At 38.9% G+C, this 18785-nt stretch overlaps 1 protein-coding gene across 1 annotated transcript in view; it reads left to right on the top strand.

Moving 5' to 3' along the window:
* Window positions 1-18785, top strand: part of LOC134542790 (transformation/transcription domain-associated protein) — a 139569-nt gene that overhangs the window by 95776 nt on the left and 25008 nt on the right. Inside the window, 11 exon segments of the mRNA XM_063387317.1 lie at window positions 112-283; window positions 2721-2888; window positions 6372-6617; window positions 7180-7362; window positions 8545-8641; window positions 8938-9146; window positions 10371-10535; window positions 11440-11550; window positions 13951-14050; window positions 14915-15063; window positions 17680-17854. Coding sequence (XP_063243387.1) covers window positions 112-283; window positions 2721-2888; window positions 6372-6617; window positions 7180-7362; window positions 8545-8641; window positions 8938-9146; window positions 10371-10535; window positions 11440-11550; window positions 13951-14050; window positions 14915-15063; window positions 17680-17854 — 1775 coding nt within the window.

Raw genomic sequence — 18785 nt, 5'->3', positions numbered from 1 at the left:
GGGGAAAGGGGATTAGAAAGTAGGCTTGTAGCTGCCGATGCGTAGCGAGCCAAGCCAACCCAACCCAACCTGCTCGCTTGTCATGAAACTTAAGTGTGTGCGTGTGTGCAGGTGTGCGAAGGAGTTGAACCAGTGGGAGCTGCTGCTGGACTACGGGAGCAACGAAGTGACGCGCAACCCTTTCCTGGTGCTGGAGTCCTCCTGGAGGATCCCGAACTGGGCGCTCATGAAGGAGTCCCTCTCCCAGGTCGACATGAACTGCCAGAAGGAGATGATGTGGAAGGTGATTGCTCGGAGAAATATTACTTGCTCGGAACGACGACGCCGGAGGGACCACCGGCGCGAGGTCGCCGAACGCGTGCTCGTCGTCGCCATCTTGCGGTTTTCGTAGAGGAAGTCGAGTCTGGAACTATTTGTGCGCACCAGATATTGTGCACAGCATATGTCAAAACATACGCAAAAACACTGCGAAACAGTCCCCCAAAATCACCTGCTTCACCACAAAGCTGTGCCACTAGGCTGTATGAGCTATGAGGTCATGCCTTCTGCACAGTTCTCCACCTTGGACTCTTGACTACAACTTGCTACACATTGCAGGTTGAGTAGAACTAGAAGAGAATGTATTTTAAAATTTGATGTCCGCAGTGTTGTTTAATGTGCAATGTCCCTGATGATAAAAATTAACCACTGTGAACTCCCCATTCCGGCACAAAACAACCTCTCATGCTATCGCTACACTAGTGCTCAGGCATTTCCCTCTCTCCCCTTTCTCCGGCTGTATACATTTGGTGATATGGTGTTAAATCGAGGCGATGAATCATCATAGCGTAACGAAAAGTACAATGCTAAGGGTTGTCTGCTCAATGATTGATATGGGTGAGGGGGGAAATAGTGTGTTACACTCCTCACTCTCAAGCAACCGTTAGTGAAGCAGTGCTATAGTTCTGCATTTTTCGTTATCAACAAATGACAGAATGTTGTCTTAAACCCTTCAACGAATGTTTTATTTTATTTTTTTTACAAATATTTGTGTAACCTAAAAATTTCTGTCCCTTTTTCTGAGAACTTCCACTTCTAACGCGTGACGGTTAAAGTTTAACATGTCTAATTATTGAATTACATCAACAACAAAAAAACGGTAGTTAAAATAGTGTTCAAATTGATAGGTACAATCATTCTACCACTGTGTTCAAACAGTAGTTGCTTACTTGCTGTATTAGGTAATCTATGGCACTGTGGATGTTGCGACTTGCTATTCTAAAGCAACTAAGGTAAACTTAATTGAAGTTGCAAATTAAATGTGTGTGGAATATTGCTGAACGAGTGTGTGAATGTCGTAAATAACTGTTGAGTTAAAATTGTAAACAAGAGCTAATAACATAAATATTTTGCAAATTGGTCTTTATGTTTCAATTTCTTTATCATAAAATCACATGAACAATTCATAAGGGCAAATTATTTAGCGTTAAGTATTTTCAATGTAGTTTGCGGTTCATTAAAAATACTTGCTTTCGATATAGAACCACTAGATTTGGGTATAATTAATAGAAATTATATAATTTTTCCTTTGTAACAAATATAGAAATTTTTTGTAATTTTTAGTTTTTTAAAAATAAAAAAACACAGATTTTGTCGTGTATTCTGGTGACAATTATTTTCCCCAGCCATATGTTCCGAAATGCTAGACATACCTATTGCAAATAAATATATTGAAAAAAATGTGTCGTGTATAAGTCAAAATGACACTGTTTTGGAGAAATTAGTATAATGGAACGTTTAACCATTATAAAATTCAGTGATATGCTATCTTCTTTTAATAATCAGATTTCCTTAGAAATGAAACCAAAACACCAAAAATTTCCTGGTTTGAAAAAAGAAATTGGCCTGAAAATAAAACCATAAAAATCTTGTCTCCATTAGTGATGTATTTTTCATTTGCGTAACGTAACGAAAGGGATATTTTTTTTTGTTTTATAATATCAGCTTTTATGATTCCTTTTGTGTGTGTGTCCCGGTTGACGGTCGGCATGGTTGGTTGACAAGTCGGCGTGGTTTGTCGACGAGTCGGCGTGGTTGGTCGACGAGTCGGCGTGGTTGGTTGATGAGTCGGCGTGGTTGGTTGACTAGTCGGCGTGGTTGGTCGACGAGTCGGCGTGGTTGGTCGACGAGTCGGCGTGGTTGGTCGACGGGTCGGCGTGGTTGGTTGACGGGTCGGCGTGGTTGGTTGATGAGTCGGCGTGGTTGGTTGACGAGTCGGCGTGGTTGGTTAGTTAGTCGGCGTGGTTGGTTAGTTAGTCGGCGTGGTTGGTCGACGAGTCGGCGTGGTTGGTCGACGAGTCGGCGTGGTTGGTCGATGAGTCGGCGTGGTTGGTCGACGAGTCGGCGTGGTTGGTCGACGAGTCGGCGTGGTTGGTCGACGAGTCGGCGTGGTTGGTCGACGGGTCGGCGTGGTTGGTAGACGGGTCGGCGTGGTTGGTCGACGGGTCGGCGTGGTTGGTCGACGGGTCGGCGTGGTTGGTCGACGGGTCGGCGTGGTTGGTCGACGAGTCGGCGTGGTTGGTCGACGAGTCGGCGTGGTTGGTCGACGAGTCGGCGTGGTTGGTCGACGAGTCGGCGTGGTTGGTCGACGAGTCGGCGTGGTTGGTCGACGAGTCGGCGTGGTTGGTCGACGATCGGCGTGGTTGGTTGACGGTGGGCGTGTGTGCCGGTGGTCTGCGCAGGTGAACCTGTACCGCAGCTTCCTGACCATCTGCCACACGGAGGAGCAGCACCTGACGGGCGTGGAGCGCTACGTGGAGCTGGCCCGCAACCAGTGCCTGCGGGAGTGGCGCCGCCTGCCCCGCGTCGTCTCCCACATCCACATGCAGTACCTGCAGGCCGCCCAGCAGGTGAGCCCCTCCCGCTCCAATACCACCTGCCGCTCGACAACTCTGGAAGGTCGTGAACTACGGGAAGTGTCACGAAAGTCACCTAAAAATTCCAGAACGTTGTGAACAGGGTCTACCTTATACCGTGAATAGCGATAAAATTGAAATAACGCAGGAAAGCATGTTAATACACCGCACAACACAGAAATGCAAGTCAGTACACCATGTAACACCAACTTGCATTTATATCATGGAATTAAGCACAGCATTTAACCAAAACTAATTTAAATAAAAAAAAGTAATCCTTTAATGTTTGAAATTCAAGTAATGTCATTATTTTTGGAAAAAAGATTGTACTAAAGTGCAGGGGCGTAGCCAGGATTTGTTTATGGGGGATGTTAAGAAGCATGGCTCCCCCGTATAAAATTGGTCCTCCCCCGGGAAAATTTGGATTTTAAGGTGTAAAATAGTGCTATTTTAGCAGTTTTCGGTACTTAAATTTAATTACTTTAATGGTAAAAATTTTATTAATTTTAATATGAAAGAGTGATGAATAAGAAATTAATTAAAGATTTGGTGTTAAGGGGGGGGGGGGAGTTAAACCCCTAAAACCCCCCCTTCTTGTCTACGCCCCTGAATACACCGCATAACACCGAAATGCAAGTCAGTACACCATGTAACACCAAATTGTGAATATATCGTGGAATTAATCGCAGCATTTAACCAAAACTTAATTCTAATTAAAAAAAAGTAATCTTTTAATGTTTGAAATTCAAGTAATGTCATTATTTTTGGACAAAAAGAATATTGTACCAAAGTGCATAGATCAGAAAAAATTAATTTAATTTTTTTTTGTGCATCTTTTATTGAATTCATTTTTAAACCACAAATGCTCGCTAATTTATTTTTATATGTTCTGAATGTATCTGTTTTAAACAAATTTATTACAAAACAGCTTTTATTAAAATAAAAACGGTAACATTGAAATATGTTTTAAAAACCAAGTTGGATCAAAAATAAAACCATAAAAATCTTGTCTCTAGTTATAAATTCTAATTAAGATAATAAAAAAATTGAGAGTCGTAATATTATAAAAGTCCCCAAAAAAGCACCAATTTTAAGAAAGGTCATTGAAGTCAAAAATGTCTCCAAAATCTCACAAATTTTTGAATGAATTAATAATTGAACTGGAAGAAATGTTTTATTTTGTATTTAACGTTACTTTGTAGTGTTTTTTAAGTGTTTGTATTTTCAAAGAGCCCCATAATTTATTTTTAACACCTGACACAGGAGCATATGTAGTCACTGTGAGGGTATGAAGTTAAGCCCCATCTTCGCGGTAGTTCCAGTACGTATTGTGGTTTGTGCTATAATTTACTAACCTTTACCATTTGAAATGAAGCAGTTTTCTTTTGTGTGTTCAGTTCTTTACTAAACATTCGAGAATAAACAAAAGTATTCTTTAGGCTAATAACCAACTTTAATAAATTTGGTAAAGACTTTAATTATTTTCCTTAGTTCTTAATGATCATGTGTGTTTTAATTCTGTGTTGTCTAAATTGTAACATTTGAATTTTTTTTTATTGTCTTTGTTATGTGTGTTTTGTTTTTATATTGTATTGTTTTGTGTTTTTCATTTGTGTTTATTATTGTGAGTGTATTTGTGTCTAATTGTGTGCCTACCATTAAAGGCTTTGTTCTGTTAGTTGGCATATCTTTAACACCAGTTTGCATTCTCAAGTTTTCCCTGACAAATGGAAAATAGCAAAGGTCATTCCGATACACAAACATGGTTCTAAATTGATTGTGTCAAACTACAGACCAATATCTTTACTTAATGGCTTCGCAAAAATATTTGAAAAAATTATACACAAAGTTTTAAATTTTCAACTTCAAAATAAATTATCAGCCAGTCAGCACGGTTTCAGATCTGGAATGTCCACCACTACTAACCTAATTACTTTTCTTAACCCAATCCATAATGTAGTAACTAACAGAGGTCAGGCAGATGCCTGTTATTTTGATCTAGCCAAAGCATTCGATACAGTAAACCATTCGCTACTTTTAAAAAAACTATCAGACTTTGGTTTTTGTACTAACTACTTGAACTGGTTTTCTAGCTATCTCAATAATAGATACTTTTTTGTATCTGTCAATAACCATAAATCCTCTTTACACCATGCTAGTTCTGGAGTACCACAAGGTGCCACTCTCTCACATCTCCTCTTCAATATATTTATAAATGACATTACCATGGTCCTTAATTACTCAACTGGTGTACTCTTTGCTGACGATCTGAAAATCTCTAAAATAATATCTACAGTCAATGATTGCGCTCTTCTACAAAGGGATATTAATGAAATCAATAATTGGTGTCTTCTAAACTTGGTCAATCTTAACGATAATAAAACTAAGGTAATATCCTTTACTAGGAAATATAACCCTATAGTTTATAATTACATTCTGAATAGTAACCCAATCTCAAAAACTTTCATTATAAAAGACCTTGGTGTCTTTCTAGATTCAAAATTATTTTTTCATAAACAAATAGACTACTTAAACTCCATTTCAAAAAGAACATTTGCTATTATAAAATATATCACTCATTATGCTACCAATTCCGATTCAATTATTTCTCTTTACTTGGCATTAATTCGATCTAAATTAGAATACTGTTCAACTATCTGGAATGACATTGGGTCGACTGATATTGAGAAACTAGAAAATTTACAAAACAAATTGTCTCAACTAATAATTCATAGAGGTTTTCCGCATCCCAATCTTATTCCTCTAGCAGACCGTAGAGCCTATTTGGACTATCTTTTTGTACATAACATTTATAACTATAAAATTAAATGTAGCTATATTCTTCAGAACACCGGATTGAGAATCCCCCAATTCAATTCTCGCCTCTTTTCTAGTTTATGTACTATTTATAACAAGAATGATCTTATTTATAGACTCGTTAAAAACTATAATAAACACAACACCAAGTCAAATTAATTGTGTACAGAGCTATGTTTTAAAGTATTTAATGTAATTTATATCCTCATACTAATTAGAGTCGGTATTTTTTCTCTTTCACGTTTACATTATTGTACTCTATTAAATTTTATGTCTTGCTGCTTACTACTTTGTACTAATTATTATTTTAATATTATATTTGTATTTGTCCTTGTGTTGTCTGTGTGTATGGATGTCTTGTCCTTTGTTTTTTGTTTCTTTATGTATTTGTGTATATTTTGTATATGTCGTGCCCACCACTAAAGTCCCTGGACTGTTGGTGCGCATGTAACAAAATTCAAATAAATAAATAAAATGTTACAATTATAAATAAATAAATAAATAAATAAAATTAATGTTCTTATATTTATTTTAACTTTTAATGGTAGAATTGGCTTGTGACATGATTTGTTAATTGTTAGATGGAATTTTGGCTGCAAAATAAGCATGATTTTGTCTTAGTATTACATATCTGAGCCGTTGGTTGTGCTCTGGTCCCAGGTAATGGAGGTCCAGGAAGCGTGCACCATGCGCACAGCGCTGATTCACAACCGCAACAACGCCCACCACGACATGAAAGGCATCATCAAAACCTGGCGCATCCGACTGCCGGTCATCGCCGACGACCTCAGCCACTGGAACGACATATTCACCTGGCGGAAGCACCACTACTCCTTCGTCACGTCCCACTTCGAGGGCCAGTCGGACGCCAGCCAGGGCAAGATAGGGGTCCATGCCTCCGCACAGGTGGGTGCTGTCGTGGGAGGTAAGCTTTTGTGGTAAATTGCAATGAGACAAAAGAAAAACCAAAATATCAGTTAATACAGCGTATAAAAAAGAGAGTTTGTCTGTCTGTAGTTTGCGTAGCACAGAGACGGCCAGGTCTCCAACCGTGAAATTAGGTACGTGTATTTTACAGGGGATGGTTGGGGGGGGGGGTGTGTGCTTTGTCTCAAGTGATCATCTTGATGTCATATAGACACAGTATTGTTGGTTAAATAAATGTGTATTTGAAAACTTTTAAAAACTGTTGAATCCAAAAATGGCCTCCCTGGGTTATATTTCTTCTCGTTTATCTTAGTTCAACAAAAAAAAATTTTCTTCTTAAGTTGATTTTCTAAATTCAAATTAATTTTTTTTTCATCGAGACATGACAGTCTTGAGAAGGAGCGTGTATAATAGCAGAGCGAGAGTGCTTTGCCTGTAGCGAAGTGTGGCTGTATCAACTAAACTGTAGACTGAACAGGATATGGTGTTTGAACCTTGCTACATAGGGCTAGAGTTTGCAGACGGACGTTTGTGCCCACAGGCAATCATCCACTTTGCGAAGATAGCGTGCAAGCAGAACCTGACGGGGGTGTGTCTGGACTCGCTGTCCCGCATCTACACCATCCCCAACCTGCCGGTGGTGAACTGCTTCCAGACCATTCGGCAGCAGGTCAAGTGCTACGTCCAGATGGCCACCACTTCCAGCAAGAACGACTTGCAGGAGGTGAGCCCTGATTGAACAGCTGAAGCTTCGAGTTTGCAATGCGTGACAGTTCTCACGTTCATGACGAATAGCGATGGGGTCAAATCCAGATTTTCTCAGATCCTGTTCCGTGACTACGGAAGTTAAAGAACTCACCCGAAAATTGGTGAATTCTAGCAGCGCCCAGCACCAACTTGTGTCTAGGCGGCCATCTTAATTTTTACTGTCCTTTGCTGGACACACAAACAAGGAGAAAGTTTCGTCCGCATCCAACCAACAAACAAAAAGAAAAACCACTGTTACATGTCCAAGCTCCGAGCACAAACAAATAGGAAATATATACAAATGGTCCTTTTTTAAAGTTACTGAACAGATCCGAATCTCAAATTTGAATCCCGTAGAGCACCTCAAATATATACCCCTAAAATCCGAATCTAGGTGTCAGGGGTAAAAAATTAAATTATTTACAATAAATTAAAAATAACTTGTATGTTCCATGATGGGAATGAAAAATTACACCCGAAATTTGTTGAAACATAGCAGGGTCCAGCACCGAGTTGTTTCTAGACGGTCCCATGAAGTATATAACTGTCCTTTGTTTGGATGCACAAAGCTAGGGGAAGGTTTTTGTCCACATCCAAGCTACAGCACTGCACAAAAAAAAATACTCTTGACATGCCCAAGTTCCCAGCACAAACAATTAATGTGAAACATATATACAATTTGTCTTTATAAGTTTGCTAAACATTATTATTACGCAGTACTGTAGCTATTAAAATACCATCAGAAATTTAATTAGGCTACAGTGGTAGTGTGTTCACATCATTTCCCTCTCACCAAGGTGGTCCAGGGTTTGATTCCCACTGGGATCAGGCCCAGGTGTTTTGTAAGTAGAAAACATGGCTCATATCTCACTTGGCGAACTCCGGTCTTCCGCACCATTACTTCCATTACCGCTCCTTCCGCATCGCTCTGCCCCTCATCGACATCTATGTCTAATGACCTGGATGTTGACAAGGTCATTCATATTCTCGACTATAATTTTAGCTTTCAGCTTACACTTCACTAATTTATTTCACTACACTCTACCAAAAACAATTTTTTTTGTTCCACAAGTTTTTTAATTATTTCAGTTGTAGTCTTTAGATTAACATTAATTATAATTATATCTAAATTATAATTTTTTTTTAATGTTCTTTCTAGTGTTTGGAAGTTATTGAACCAACAAACCTGAAGTACTTCACACGAGAAATGAGTGCTGAGTTTTTTGCACTCAAAGGAATGTTGCTGTCTCAACTGGGTGAGTATTGTTTTCGTACCACAAAAGCTTGTCTGTATTGATAAGTGTTGGGAAACAGTTTGGTGCCGTATAACTTTAATAATAATAATAAAAAAAAGTTTTTAAAAATCTTTTTTTAGTATTACTCTGTCTTTATAAATAAACAATTCATGAAGATTAAAAAAAAAATGTTGTCTCTGAACTTTGTCCGTAATGGCAACAAGAAAAATGTTGTCTTGTTAACTCTTGAGCAGCGGGCAGTAACGGTCGGCGGACGAGGGCAGTGCGGGGGGTGAGAGGGGAGGGGCTGGTCGCAGGTCGCTCGGACGAGGCCCACAAGAACTTCTCGGCGGCGGTGCAGCTGCACGACACGCTGACGAAGGCGTGGTCGCTGTGGGGCGACTACCTGGAGACCGTGTTCACGAAGGACCCCCAGCGCATGGAGCTGGGGGTCAACGCCATCGTGTGCTTCCTGCACGCCTGCCGCAACCAGAACGAGATCAAGTCCCGCCGGCACCTCGCCAAGGTCCGTCCGTCACGTCGATCATTCCCTTTTCTTACGGTCATTAACTGATCTGTACTTGTATCATATTACTTTATCTTCTCATGTGTTATTAATTCTTTACTAAATATTAGCTGACAGTGGAAAGTCACACAAGCATTCATAATCACGCTCACTTAAATAACGTTTTTACAACTCTAAAATAACCTGTACAGTAAAACCCACCTTAACGTTTCCGCATAATGCACCTTCCCGTTTATAACGTTTAAATTATTATTTCCTTTACCTTTTCATGCATCCCTATGTTAATTTTTTTTTTCATTCAGAATGTTTGCATTTAAGGATGCTTCCTGCAAATTGAAGAAAAAAAATTTTTAATTGTATTAACTATATTTATTGCAATATTAAACTATTGTTTCAAAACAATAACATTCATGAGCATCAAAACCTTTGCGGTACACTGCACACTTTTACCTGCTTTTACCTTATATTTTTCAAACAATTATCGGCTTTCATTCGTGTCGACCTTGTGTGGCTGTTCTATCTGTACACCATTTTCCTCATTCGAGGCATAATGTCCGACGAATACACGACAAACCACTAGCCATTCGTTGGCCTGTTTGCGTGACATGTGATGCAGCTGGTACAGCAATTTGAGGAACTAATCACAGTTTCATTGTTTGTTGAGCACTGTAGGGAAAATTTTTATATGGTAGACGTAATGATGAACATTGTAATTTATTCGTCCTGCTATGATTTTTGTTTTTGGCCGGACTTATACCATATTTACCCGTAACTTGTGCTCAATTTTTCATAAAACGTGTGTTGAAAAATCATGGTACAAGGCTTATTCAAAACTGGACAGCGCCGCACGGTAATACTGCGTAGTGCACATGTTCCTTCAAGCTCCAAGGTTGGTTGACCTGCTACTAAAGGAACGACGGACTTCTTGCATGTGGTTTGTGCGTTGTGATTCTAATTTTGTATGAAAAGATGTTGCAATGATTGCTGAAGGTTTGCGGTAGCGATCATATATGCCTGCTGGAAAAAAAAAAAAAACATAAAATGATTTTAAAAGCTCAGGATAGGTAAACTTGTGCCTTGGGTAGAAAAAACATTGTCGCTGAAAACCCTGTACATGATTGGAGGGGGAAACAAAAATTTGTTGTTGTGGTAAAGAGTTTATTTGAAAGGTTGAGAACGTGTAGCGTGTAAAGGCTAGTAGTGGAGTGGTGCGGATACGACCAGGTGCTGTGGCTGCTGTCGTACGACAATGAGCAGCTGTCATTGGCCACGGCGGTGGCCCAGTACTCGTCGGGGGTGCCCCCGGCCCAGTGGCTGCCGTGGATCCCGCAGCTGCTCACCACCCTCATGCGTCGCGAAGGGGAGAAGTTCTTCCCCCTCATTGGCCAGGTATCGCTGCTGCTGAAAACAATACAATAATTGTTATTATGTACCATATTTACTCACGTAAAGGCCCCCCTTTTTTTCCAAATTTTCGACTCCAAAAAAGGGGAGGGGGCCTATACGCGAATTCAGAGAAAAAAAATAGATTTTTCTTTTTTTTTCAGATATGAAAAACTAACATTTAATAAAAGCAAAATGAAATACCGCCACAACTTATTTAAACACCAATTAAATTTTGATTAAATAAAACAGTTGGCGGAACGACTGGCAAGTCGTGCGTCTTTGTTCTACACGTTTTTAAATTTTTTTCTCAAAAATGTTTACAAGAAAAGGAGGGGAGGCATATACGCGGGCGGGGCCTTTACGCGAGCAAATATGGTATGGTTCTAACATTTATATTAACTTTATGTTAATGTTTGTCATGTCTGTACAGGAAGTGTTTTATTTATCATCATGGTGGAGTCGGTTGTATCCTTACAGAACCGTGTTTTGTGTTGTCTTTCTCGGCTATTAAAAGTCGGCAATAAAAGTGATGTGTGCTACGAAATAGTTTTACATTTATTTACATGGATATCTGATCACAAATACCCATGCCTTCTAACAGCTGCCACTCTCACAACACCACAGTACGTGTAGCTACAGAGTCGGATTGGGAGATGAGTGTGCTGAGTGTTGATGTATTTCTATCATTTGAGTGTGCTTGAGTGGAACAGTGGAAGTGAAAAAGACCGAGTTTGATTGAATGTGTAGATTGGTAGATGCTGAAACTAGTAATAAAAGAAAGAAATTTATAGTGTTTTAATATATTATGGTACCATAACATAATGGAGTAATATTTGGGTAATAATATGTATAATAAACTGTGTTCATTGTGTGTAATGAATCTGTGAACTATTTTTTTTTTTTTCAGGTTGGCCGCTTGTTCCCGCAAGCAGTTTATTTCCCTGTCAGAACTTTGTACTTCACGTTGAAGTTTGAGACACTGGAGAGGAGTAAAGTTGGAGATCCTGCCGGCAAACAGGTACTGGAGGGCGTCATTCGAGTACTACCGTATTTACTCGCATATAGGTCGCCATCGCAGATAGGTCGCACCCATAATTTGAGGTCTTGAATTTGGTATTTAAGATTCCCCCCATATAGGTCACACCGGTAATTCATTAACGCGCCGTGCTCCGTGCGCCGTGCGTGGAGAAAGGTCATTGTACTCGATCAGCTGCTGTTACGGCGCGCCTGCTGGCTCTCTTTGTTCACTGAGCTGCGCATGCGCAGTATAACTCACTCAACGCTCCGCCCAGACTCGTGACCTTGCATCAGCAGCCAGCCAATAGATGCGAGCTTAGCGGAAAAAAAATATAAGCTCCACCTCCCGTGTACCAGTTTTGTCCAGTTCTAATACCAGTTTATTGGTATACGCACCAGTTTTCTCGCTGCCGTGACATGTTCAAGTTTACGTCCATCTTGATGTCTTGATACCAATAATTAATTAATTACGATCCCCAGAAATAAATTGTTAGTTTAAAAAATATGCGTCAACTGTACAATACTTCCGAAATTATAAAATACGTATAAAACAGTTACCAAGACTCCGCTCATTTTATCTTGTGAAGTTTGTCTCGTACCAGTATTTCGGCTAAGTTGTGACATAAATACAGTATCAGAAATTAACAGTCAGCTACGTTCATACATTCGTGAGTTTACGTTTTTCCCTCGTGCATTTTAGATTGTCTCCTGCTATAATTACTCTGACTTTTACACGCCTAGGCTTGAATTATTACATGTTTAGAAATAAAAGAAACTTTTTATGCTATAAAATATGTATATTTTGCGATTTAAAATGTTCATTGCCGACTATAAACGTTACGTTTTTCACGATGTTTTTAGGCCTACTAGCTAATCTTATCTACTCTTAAAATACCCACGGTATTTTCTGGTTGTTTATAGTTGTTACGTGACGTAAATAGCGGGATGGATTCGATTTTCGAGTCGTAATTTGCGTGAAAGTATTGTATTGGACTAAATGGGAACTAAACGGGACCTGAAGAATATAGTGCAAATAACGGGAAAACGTAAATAATGGGTTTCGCTGTATGTGTACATTGTAAATAAATTTGCCTATACCTATATAAACTTCTTTTTCGTATTTTAAAGCAAAATATTGCAAAAAAAATTCCTCAAAAATTTTTTTTCACATATAGGCCGCACTTCATTTTTTCCCCATCAAATCTGGTAAAATTGCTGCGACCTATATGCGAGTAAATACGGTATGTTTAACTGAAAATACCTAATGTGACTCTGAATGTAATGAGACCCCCAAACTTTTTCATTAGGTGTTTATAAAAAATACTCTATGTAGTGTAAACCACAGTTGAAGAACATAGCGCTATTTACTAGAGATGGACGAGTCTGCAAACTTTTGGGTCAAGTTGAGTCGAGCCGAGTTAATTCCACATTTCTTAATTTTGTAGTCAAGTCGAGTCTGATTCTTAAAAATAAAGGCAAGCTTGAGTAATTGCAGAAATTTTAGAGGATAATTTTATGTTCATGGTGTTTATGTTAATGTACCATTAGCATTATATTAAAGATTGTGTATTTCTTTAACGATAAAATTAAGTAGATGGAAAGGTCTTTGAAATCAATGAAAATTGTGTGAATTAATGAATTAAATAATGATAAAATATTGATAGTAACTTAAACATTTTTTCTCATGTTTTAAAATGGTTTTTCTTAGAGAGTGCTGTAATTAATCAGGAAGTTTACCAGTAATTCACCATTTTAACAAGTGATTAGGTTAGAGTAGGTACATTTAAAATACTTTAAAATAGTGTGGACTGTGGGTTAGGTAAAATTAGCTGCATTAAAAATACTATAAAATTGTTTGAATAGTGTTTTATCCAGTCAGTAAAAATTTGAGATTTTCATGCAGTGTCATTTTGACTGATAAATGATGCACTTTATCGATATAATGATTTTTAATAAGCATGTCTAACTTTTCGGAACAAATAAAATATAATTCTGTTAAGTATTTCTTTATTTGAGAAATGTTCTGAGGTCGTAATGTAAAAATGAGTAAATAATAACAATGAGATTTTGGAAAGTAAACTTTTTTCAATCTTTTTATATAAATTTGTGGTACAAACATCATGTTAGATAAATTTTTTTCGTGGAATTTAATATTTAAAAGGTTAGCCATTTGTCATTAGAGTTAAGTTTTGATTGAAATTGCTGATTAGCTTCATGATTTAAATTGCATTTTAGCGCTTTGTGGTGTATTAACTTGAATTTGGGTGCTTTGTGGTGTATTAGGTAACTTTAATTTCAGTGTTAATGGTGTATTGACATGCTTTCGGTGTTATTATGTTTGATCGAAAAGCACCGTACAATCTTGTCCCAAGACATGCAGCATTCTTCCTTCTTGTTGCAGGCTGCAGGCAGTTCTCAGTCGGCGGCTGGTGGACAAAGCCCAGTCAAAGACGTGAAGCCAAAGATCAAGTCTGCGTTGTCGCCCGACTCCCAAGCCCAAGGTAAGACTGGGTCACCGAGGTCGTCCGTGCTCTTTTGTTGAGGTTGACATACCAGACCGAATCTAACAGACCTGTTTGGTTGGAACATTAGAACTGAGATAAAATTTCAATAATTTTTTTTCAGGAGCAGTGAAAAGGGCCTCAGTCAAAGCAACCCAGTTTTGAGAAAAATGAATAAATCTGTCTCTAAGGAACCCTTTTAGTGTACATTAAGAGTTTCCCTAGCTGATATTAGCTAACCCGCACGTGTGACTCCATCCCTTTTAGCATAGATAGTTGAAGCTATCCTATAACATGCGATTTTCACGCTTAACTCACTTTGCCATTTTTTTGTGACTTGAGGGCCTTTCAGCATGTGCCGATTCATGTAATCTTCTCCCTAGCGATAGAGTTATTGTCAGCTAATTCAGAGAAATTCATATTTGAGTTGGTAAACCCAGGGCCGCAAACTAGAGTCTCTGGCAACCGGGGCATGAATGGATTCATGCGCCCCCCCCCCCCCCCCCCCCCACACTTTTTTTTGCACATACCACACCAATAAAGCGGGGGGTCCGGGGGCCCTCCCACGGAAATATGGTGCTATTTAAGCATTTTCCATACCTACATGTAACAGTTTCTGTGCTACTGTAACTACAATGCAAAAACTTTTTAACCGTTACCAGTTGTAGTAGGAATTACAATACAAGCAATTTCGGCACCCCACACAGCTTTGCGCCCGGGGCGTATGCCCCCCCCCCCCCCCCCCCCTAGTTGCGGCCCTGGGTAAACCCCTCAACGAAGCTGGCCTCTTGTGCCTGTGTGTTAGGACGACTGTAACTCGGTGAAGCGAGGGAAGGTTCAAAGGAGGTCGGGGCGTGTTGGCAGAAATGTCGGGCGCGCAGCAGGCGCAGCCAGGGGGCAGGGAGACGTCCATCCGCGCCCCGCTGGCCATGTGGCGCTGCACGCACATCATGCGCGCCCAGCGCGAGGTCAACCTGACCGTGCTGTCCACGCTGGAGGGCATCCACGACCAGGTACGCTCGCTCGCACACACGCACGCGCACGCGTCGAGGGCTGGGAATACCCGTCGGGAGGAAGGAGTGAAACAAAGTGTGGGGGTGGAAGGCTCGAGAGAACTCTCAAAAAAAGTATGGTTGATCGGAAGCAGTGGCGTAGCCAGGATTTGTGTATGGGGGGGTGTTAAGAAGCATGGCTCCCCCGTATTGAAGAGGGGGGTCCGGGGGTACTCCCCCGGGAATATTTGGATTTTAAGGTGTAAAGTAAGTGCTATTTTAGCAGTTTTCGGTACTTAAATTTAAATATTGTAATGGTAAAAATTTTATTAATTTTAATATGTATGAAATTTGTTTGAGTGATGAATAAGAAATTACAGTAGAATCTCGTTATAGCGAGCACGGTAATAGCGAGAACACGGCTATAACGAGGTATTTTTGAGGAATTTACGGCGTGAGAGCTTGAAGCGCGCTTTTGTTATTTGTCTGCTTTATCTCCACCCCTCTTGCTCGCCACTAGACATCTTGCCGTTGACGCCTGTCACATTCTTCAGCCGTGCAGTCGCCACCTAAGTGCGTGGCTTTAAAAATAGAATCCCGTCCTTTCTTTATTTTATCAAACTTCCGTTAGTTATCTGTACCGTGTGTAGACAAAGTTTGATATTGGAACAGAAACAACGTAAAAAAGTATTTGTTACAAATTAGAAATATGTATGTTTTTGTTTTTATAATCGCGTATATTTTCACGTTTTTTTTTGTTATCTTAAAAGAGATAACATTAAAAAGCCGCTCTAATGAGATTTAATTGTTTCTTGGTTAACAAAAACTATTAATTGTTTATATTCTATTTATTATTATTTACGCGACGTCATACTGTACGCGTACGCAATACGACTGGATTCGTTGCTGCAACATAACATAGCAAATTTTGCGGTATCAGAAGTAACGAGTAACGTAATGATAGTAACGAGTACTAATTGTTATAGTAACGAATACATACGGGTACGCATTTTTTCGTTACTTTTACACCTCTAGTAGGCACTACCGTATTTATTTCCGAATCGCTAGGACAGTTTTCTTGTAACTTTTGTTTCGGTCAGTTGTTGGGGTATTTGTCCGGGAAAGGGGTGGTGATGGTTTGAGTTTAATCCCAAATTTATTTTCTAAAAAAGTTTACAGGTTTCTTTAAATGAAAAAGTATAATTTTCCAGCGACTATTTCGTTTGATTCGTACGTGCGTTGCCGCAGCCGCACTCCTGCTATTTTGTAAGGAATTAAATCGTCGCGTTACACTAGCACCACCTGTTAGCAACATCCCGAACCAACATGGCCGCCAGCAGACAGCCCGCGTCGACGATAGATAGCAGGACAATGCTGCGTTGGCCGCGGGCTGAGATGCTATACTTACGTGGCGTGGTAGGGTATTCTGGTTATTTTGACGCAATCGGTGATCGCATCCGTACTTATGGGGTATTGTTTTAAAGAGAATTCACACATCTGCTCACAGAAATTAAGATTTCGTTAATATAACCTGTTATTTTCCAATTATACAGGTTTAAACACAATTTTTATGCTATTTTCGGTTAATTTTTATTTTTTGGGGGCCAAAATTTGTCCAATTCGGTTATAGCGAGGACACGGTTATAGCGAGGATCAAACCCGGAACCGTGACACCTCGCTATAACGGGACTCTAGTGTAATTAAAGATTTGTGCTAAGAGTGCGGGGGGGGGGGGGGTGTTTTGAACCCCAAAAAAAAAAACCTAGCTACGCCCCTGATTGGAAGGATAAACAAAGGTGAGAAACAGAGAAAGAGCAAATTACAGAAAATATTTAAGAAGTGTGAGAAGAAACTTTGAGAATATGTGAAAAGAAACTGGAAGAAATTTTTGATGAGGAAAATTAGGAGAGTGTTTGTTAGAAGAAAAAACGGGTATAGAATTAGATAAATATGAAAGGGTGCATTTGATAACGTTAAGAGTAGGTAATGTGTCGTGGTGGTGGGGAGAGTGTAGAATGGGTTAGACTGGAAGAGATTGTGCAAGGTAAAACTCTGGACTAATGTTTCAAAGAGAAAAAGGTCATGTGAATGGGAGGGATGGTAGTAGAAAGTCATAAATGGAAGTCTTATAGAATTAATAGAAAATGTATCTAATTGTAATAGAATTAATAGAATTGTATAAATAGACTGGAAGGTGGTAGGCAAATAAGGGTTTTATAAACTAACATTACAAAGGATGTTTTGTTTTGAAAGTTAAGTTATTATATTGCTTTACAGATTGATAGAATTCATGTTTGTTAGATATCGCTTCAGTTACTGAATATATTTTTAGGAAACTGTTATTTCCTACTTTGGAAATTTTTAAATCGTATGATTAAATAAATTTCTAGATTTTGATCTTTCATATTACTATCAAAATAATGAAGGAAAATTTTTTGAGTATATGAATGTGCGTTTGAGGTCGGCCTCTATTCAGATAAACATGGTAGTTTACTTGTAAGCTGTGTATTGACATAGTAGTTTGTGTTTGTACTTATTTTAAGTATTGCTTTATCAGTTGATTTTTTTTTGTTTGTTTTGTTTCCTGCATATTCTGTGTGACATTGTATGTTGTGAAACCCGGGCGCTCTTCCCCAGATAACGTGGTTCCGAGAAAACTGGTACGAGGAAGTGTCCAGACAGCTGCGACAGGGGCTCACAAAGTGTCTGGCCATTGCCTTCGAGAACCGCGGTGCCGTGAGCGACGCACAGATCACCAACCACACGTTGAACTTTGTCAAGAAGGTGGTTTCCACATTTGGCATTGGCTTGGGTAATACAATCTGTTTATGATCGGCATTAATGTTTCTTGCTGAGTGCAGATGTTAATGAAATTTGTGTCGCAAACTATAGCATGTGTGTGTATGTGTGTGTCTATAGTCCAAAAACAAGTGCATAACTGTATGATGATGGGCCGGTAAATGTAAAAATGTCTAAAAAAAAATTTCATTCAAGCAAGATATGAGCACAGTTAGATCTTTCTTGAAATATTTCATAATGCCTGAGAACATGAATGATGAATATTGGTATGGGATCCATCCAAGGGTGTAAGCAGACATTTAATTGTGAAATTTTTTCTTTGTAAGTACTTATTATCTGAGCATGTAGCATTCATATTAATGGAACTAAAAAAAAAAAAGTTTTTTTTAGCTGCATTTCACATCAAAATAGATTAAATGACTAAACATATTAACATGATCTTTATTGAATAGTGTTACATATCAAGCCCAATTGGTTAATCACTTAAACAGTTCAAACATAACAAATGTTTGGAAAAAAAAAATTTTTTAACTTTTATTCCAGAATTTTATAAAAAAAAATAAGTGTAATACAGTCTTGGGGAGAACAATATTCACAGTTTGATTAGACTTCGCAAGTATTTTAAATATATATTCTATTTGATATTTGATACGCATCAAAGAACTGTTTGCACAGGCCTAGTGTACAGTGGAATATCATTACACTGTGCCTGCAAAAACCCACAGTGTTGGTCATTAATTATGAAAGTACTTTATAATGAACTGTTACAAAATGTAAAGCATTTTGTTGGGATCTGAAAATATATATGTACTTTCAAGGTGAGAAATCCTTTAAAGTGAGGGAGGTACTTTGTAGCTTTGAATATATATACTGTATAGAAGTCGCGAGCCCAGGTTAACATTTCTAATATGGTTTGAGGTAGTTGGTTAATTCACCGCCGCAAT

Source organism: Bacillus rossius, assembly GCF_032445375.1.
Source record: "Bacillus rossius redtenbacheri isolate Brsri chromosome 9 unlocalized genomic scaffold, Brsri_v3 Brsri_v3_scf9_2, whole genome shotgun sequence".
NCBI classification, from domain to species: Eukaryota; Metazoa; Arthropoda; class Insecta; order Phasmatodea; family Bacillidae; genus Bacillus; species Bacillus rossius.
This window is presented reverse-complemented; position numbering and strand designations above follow the sequence as displayed.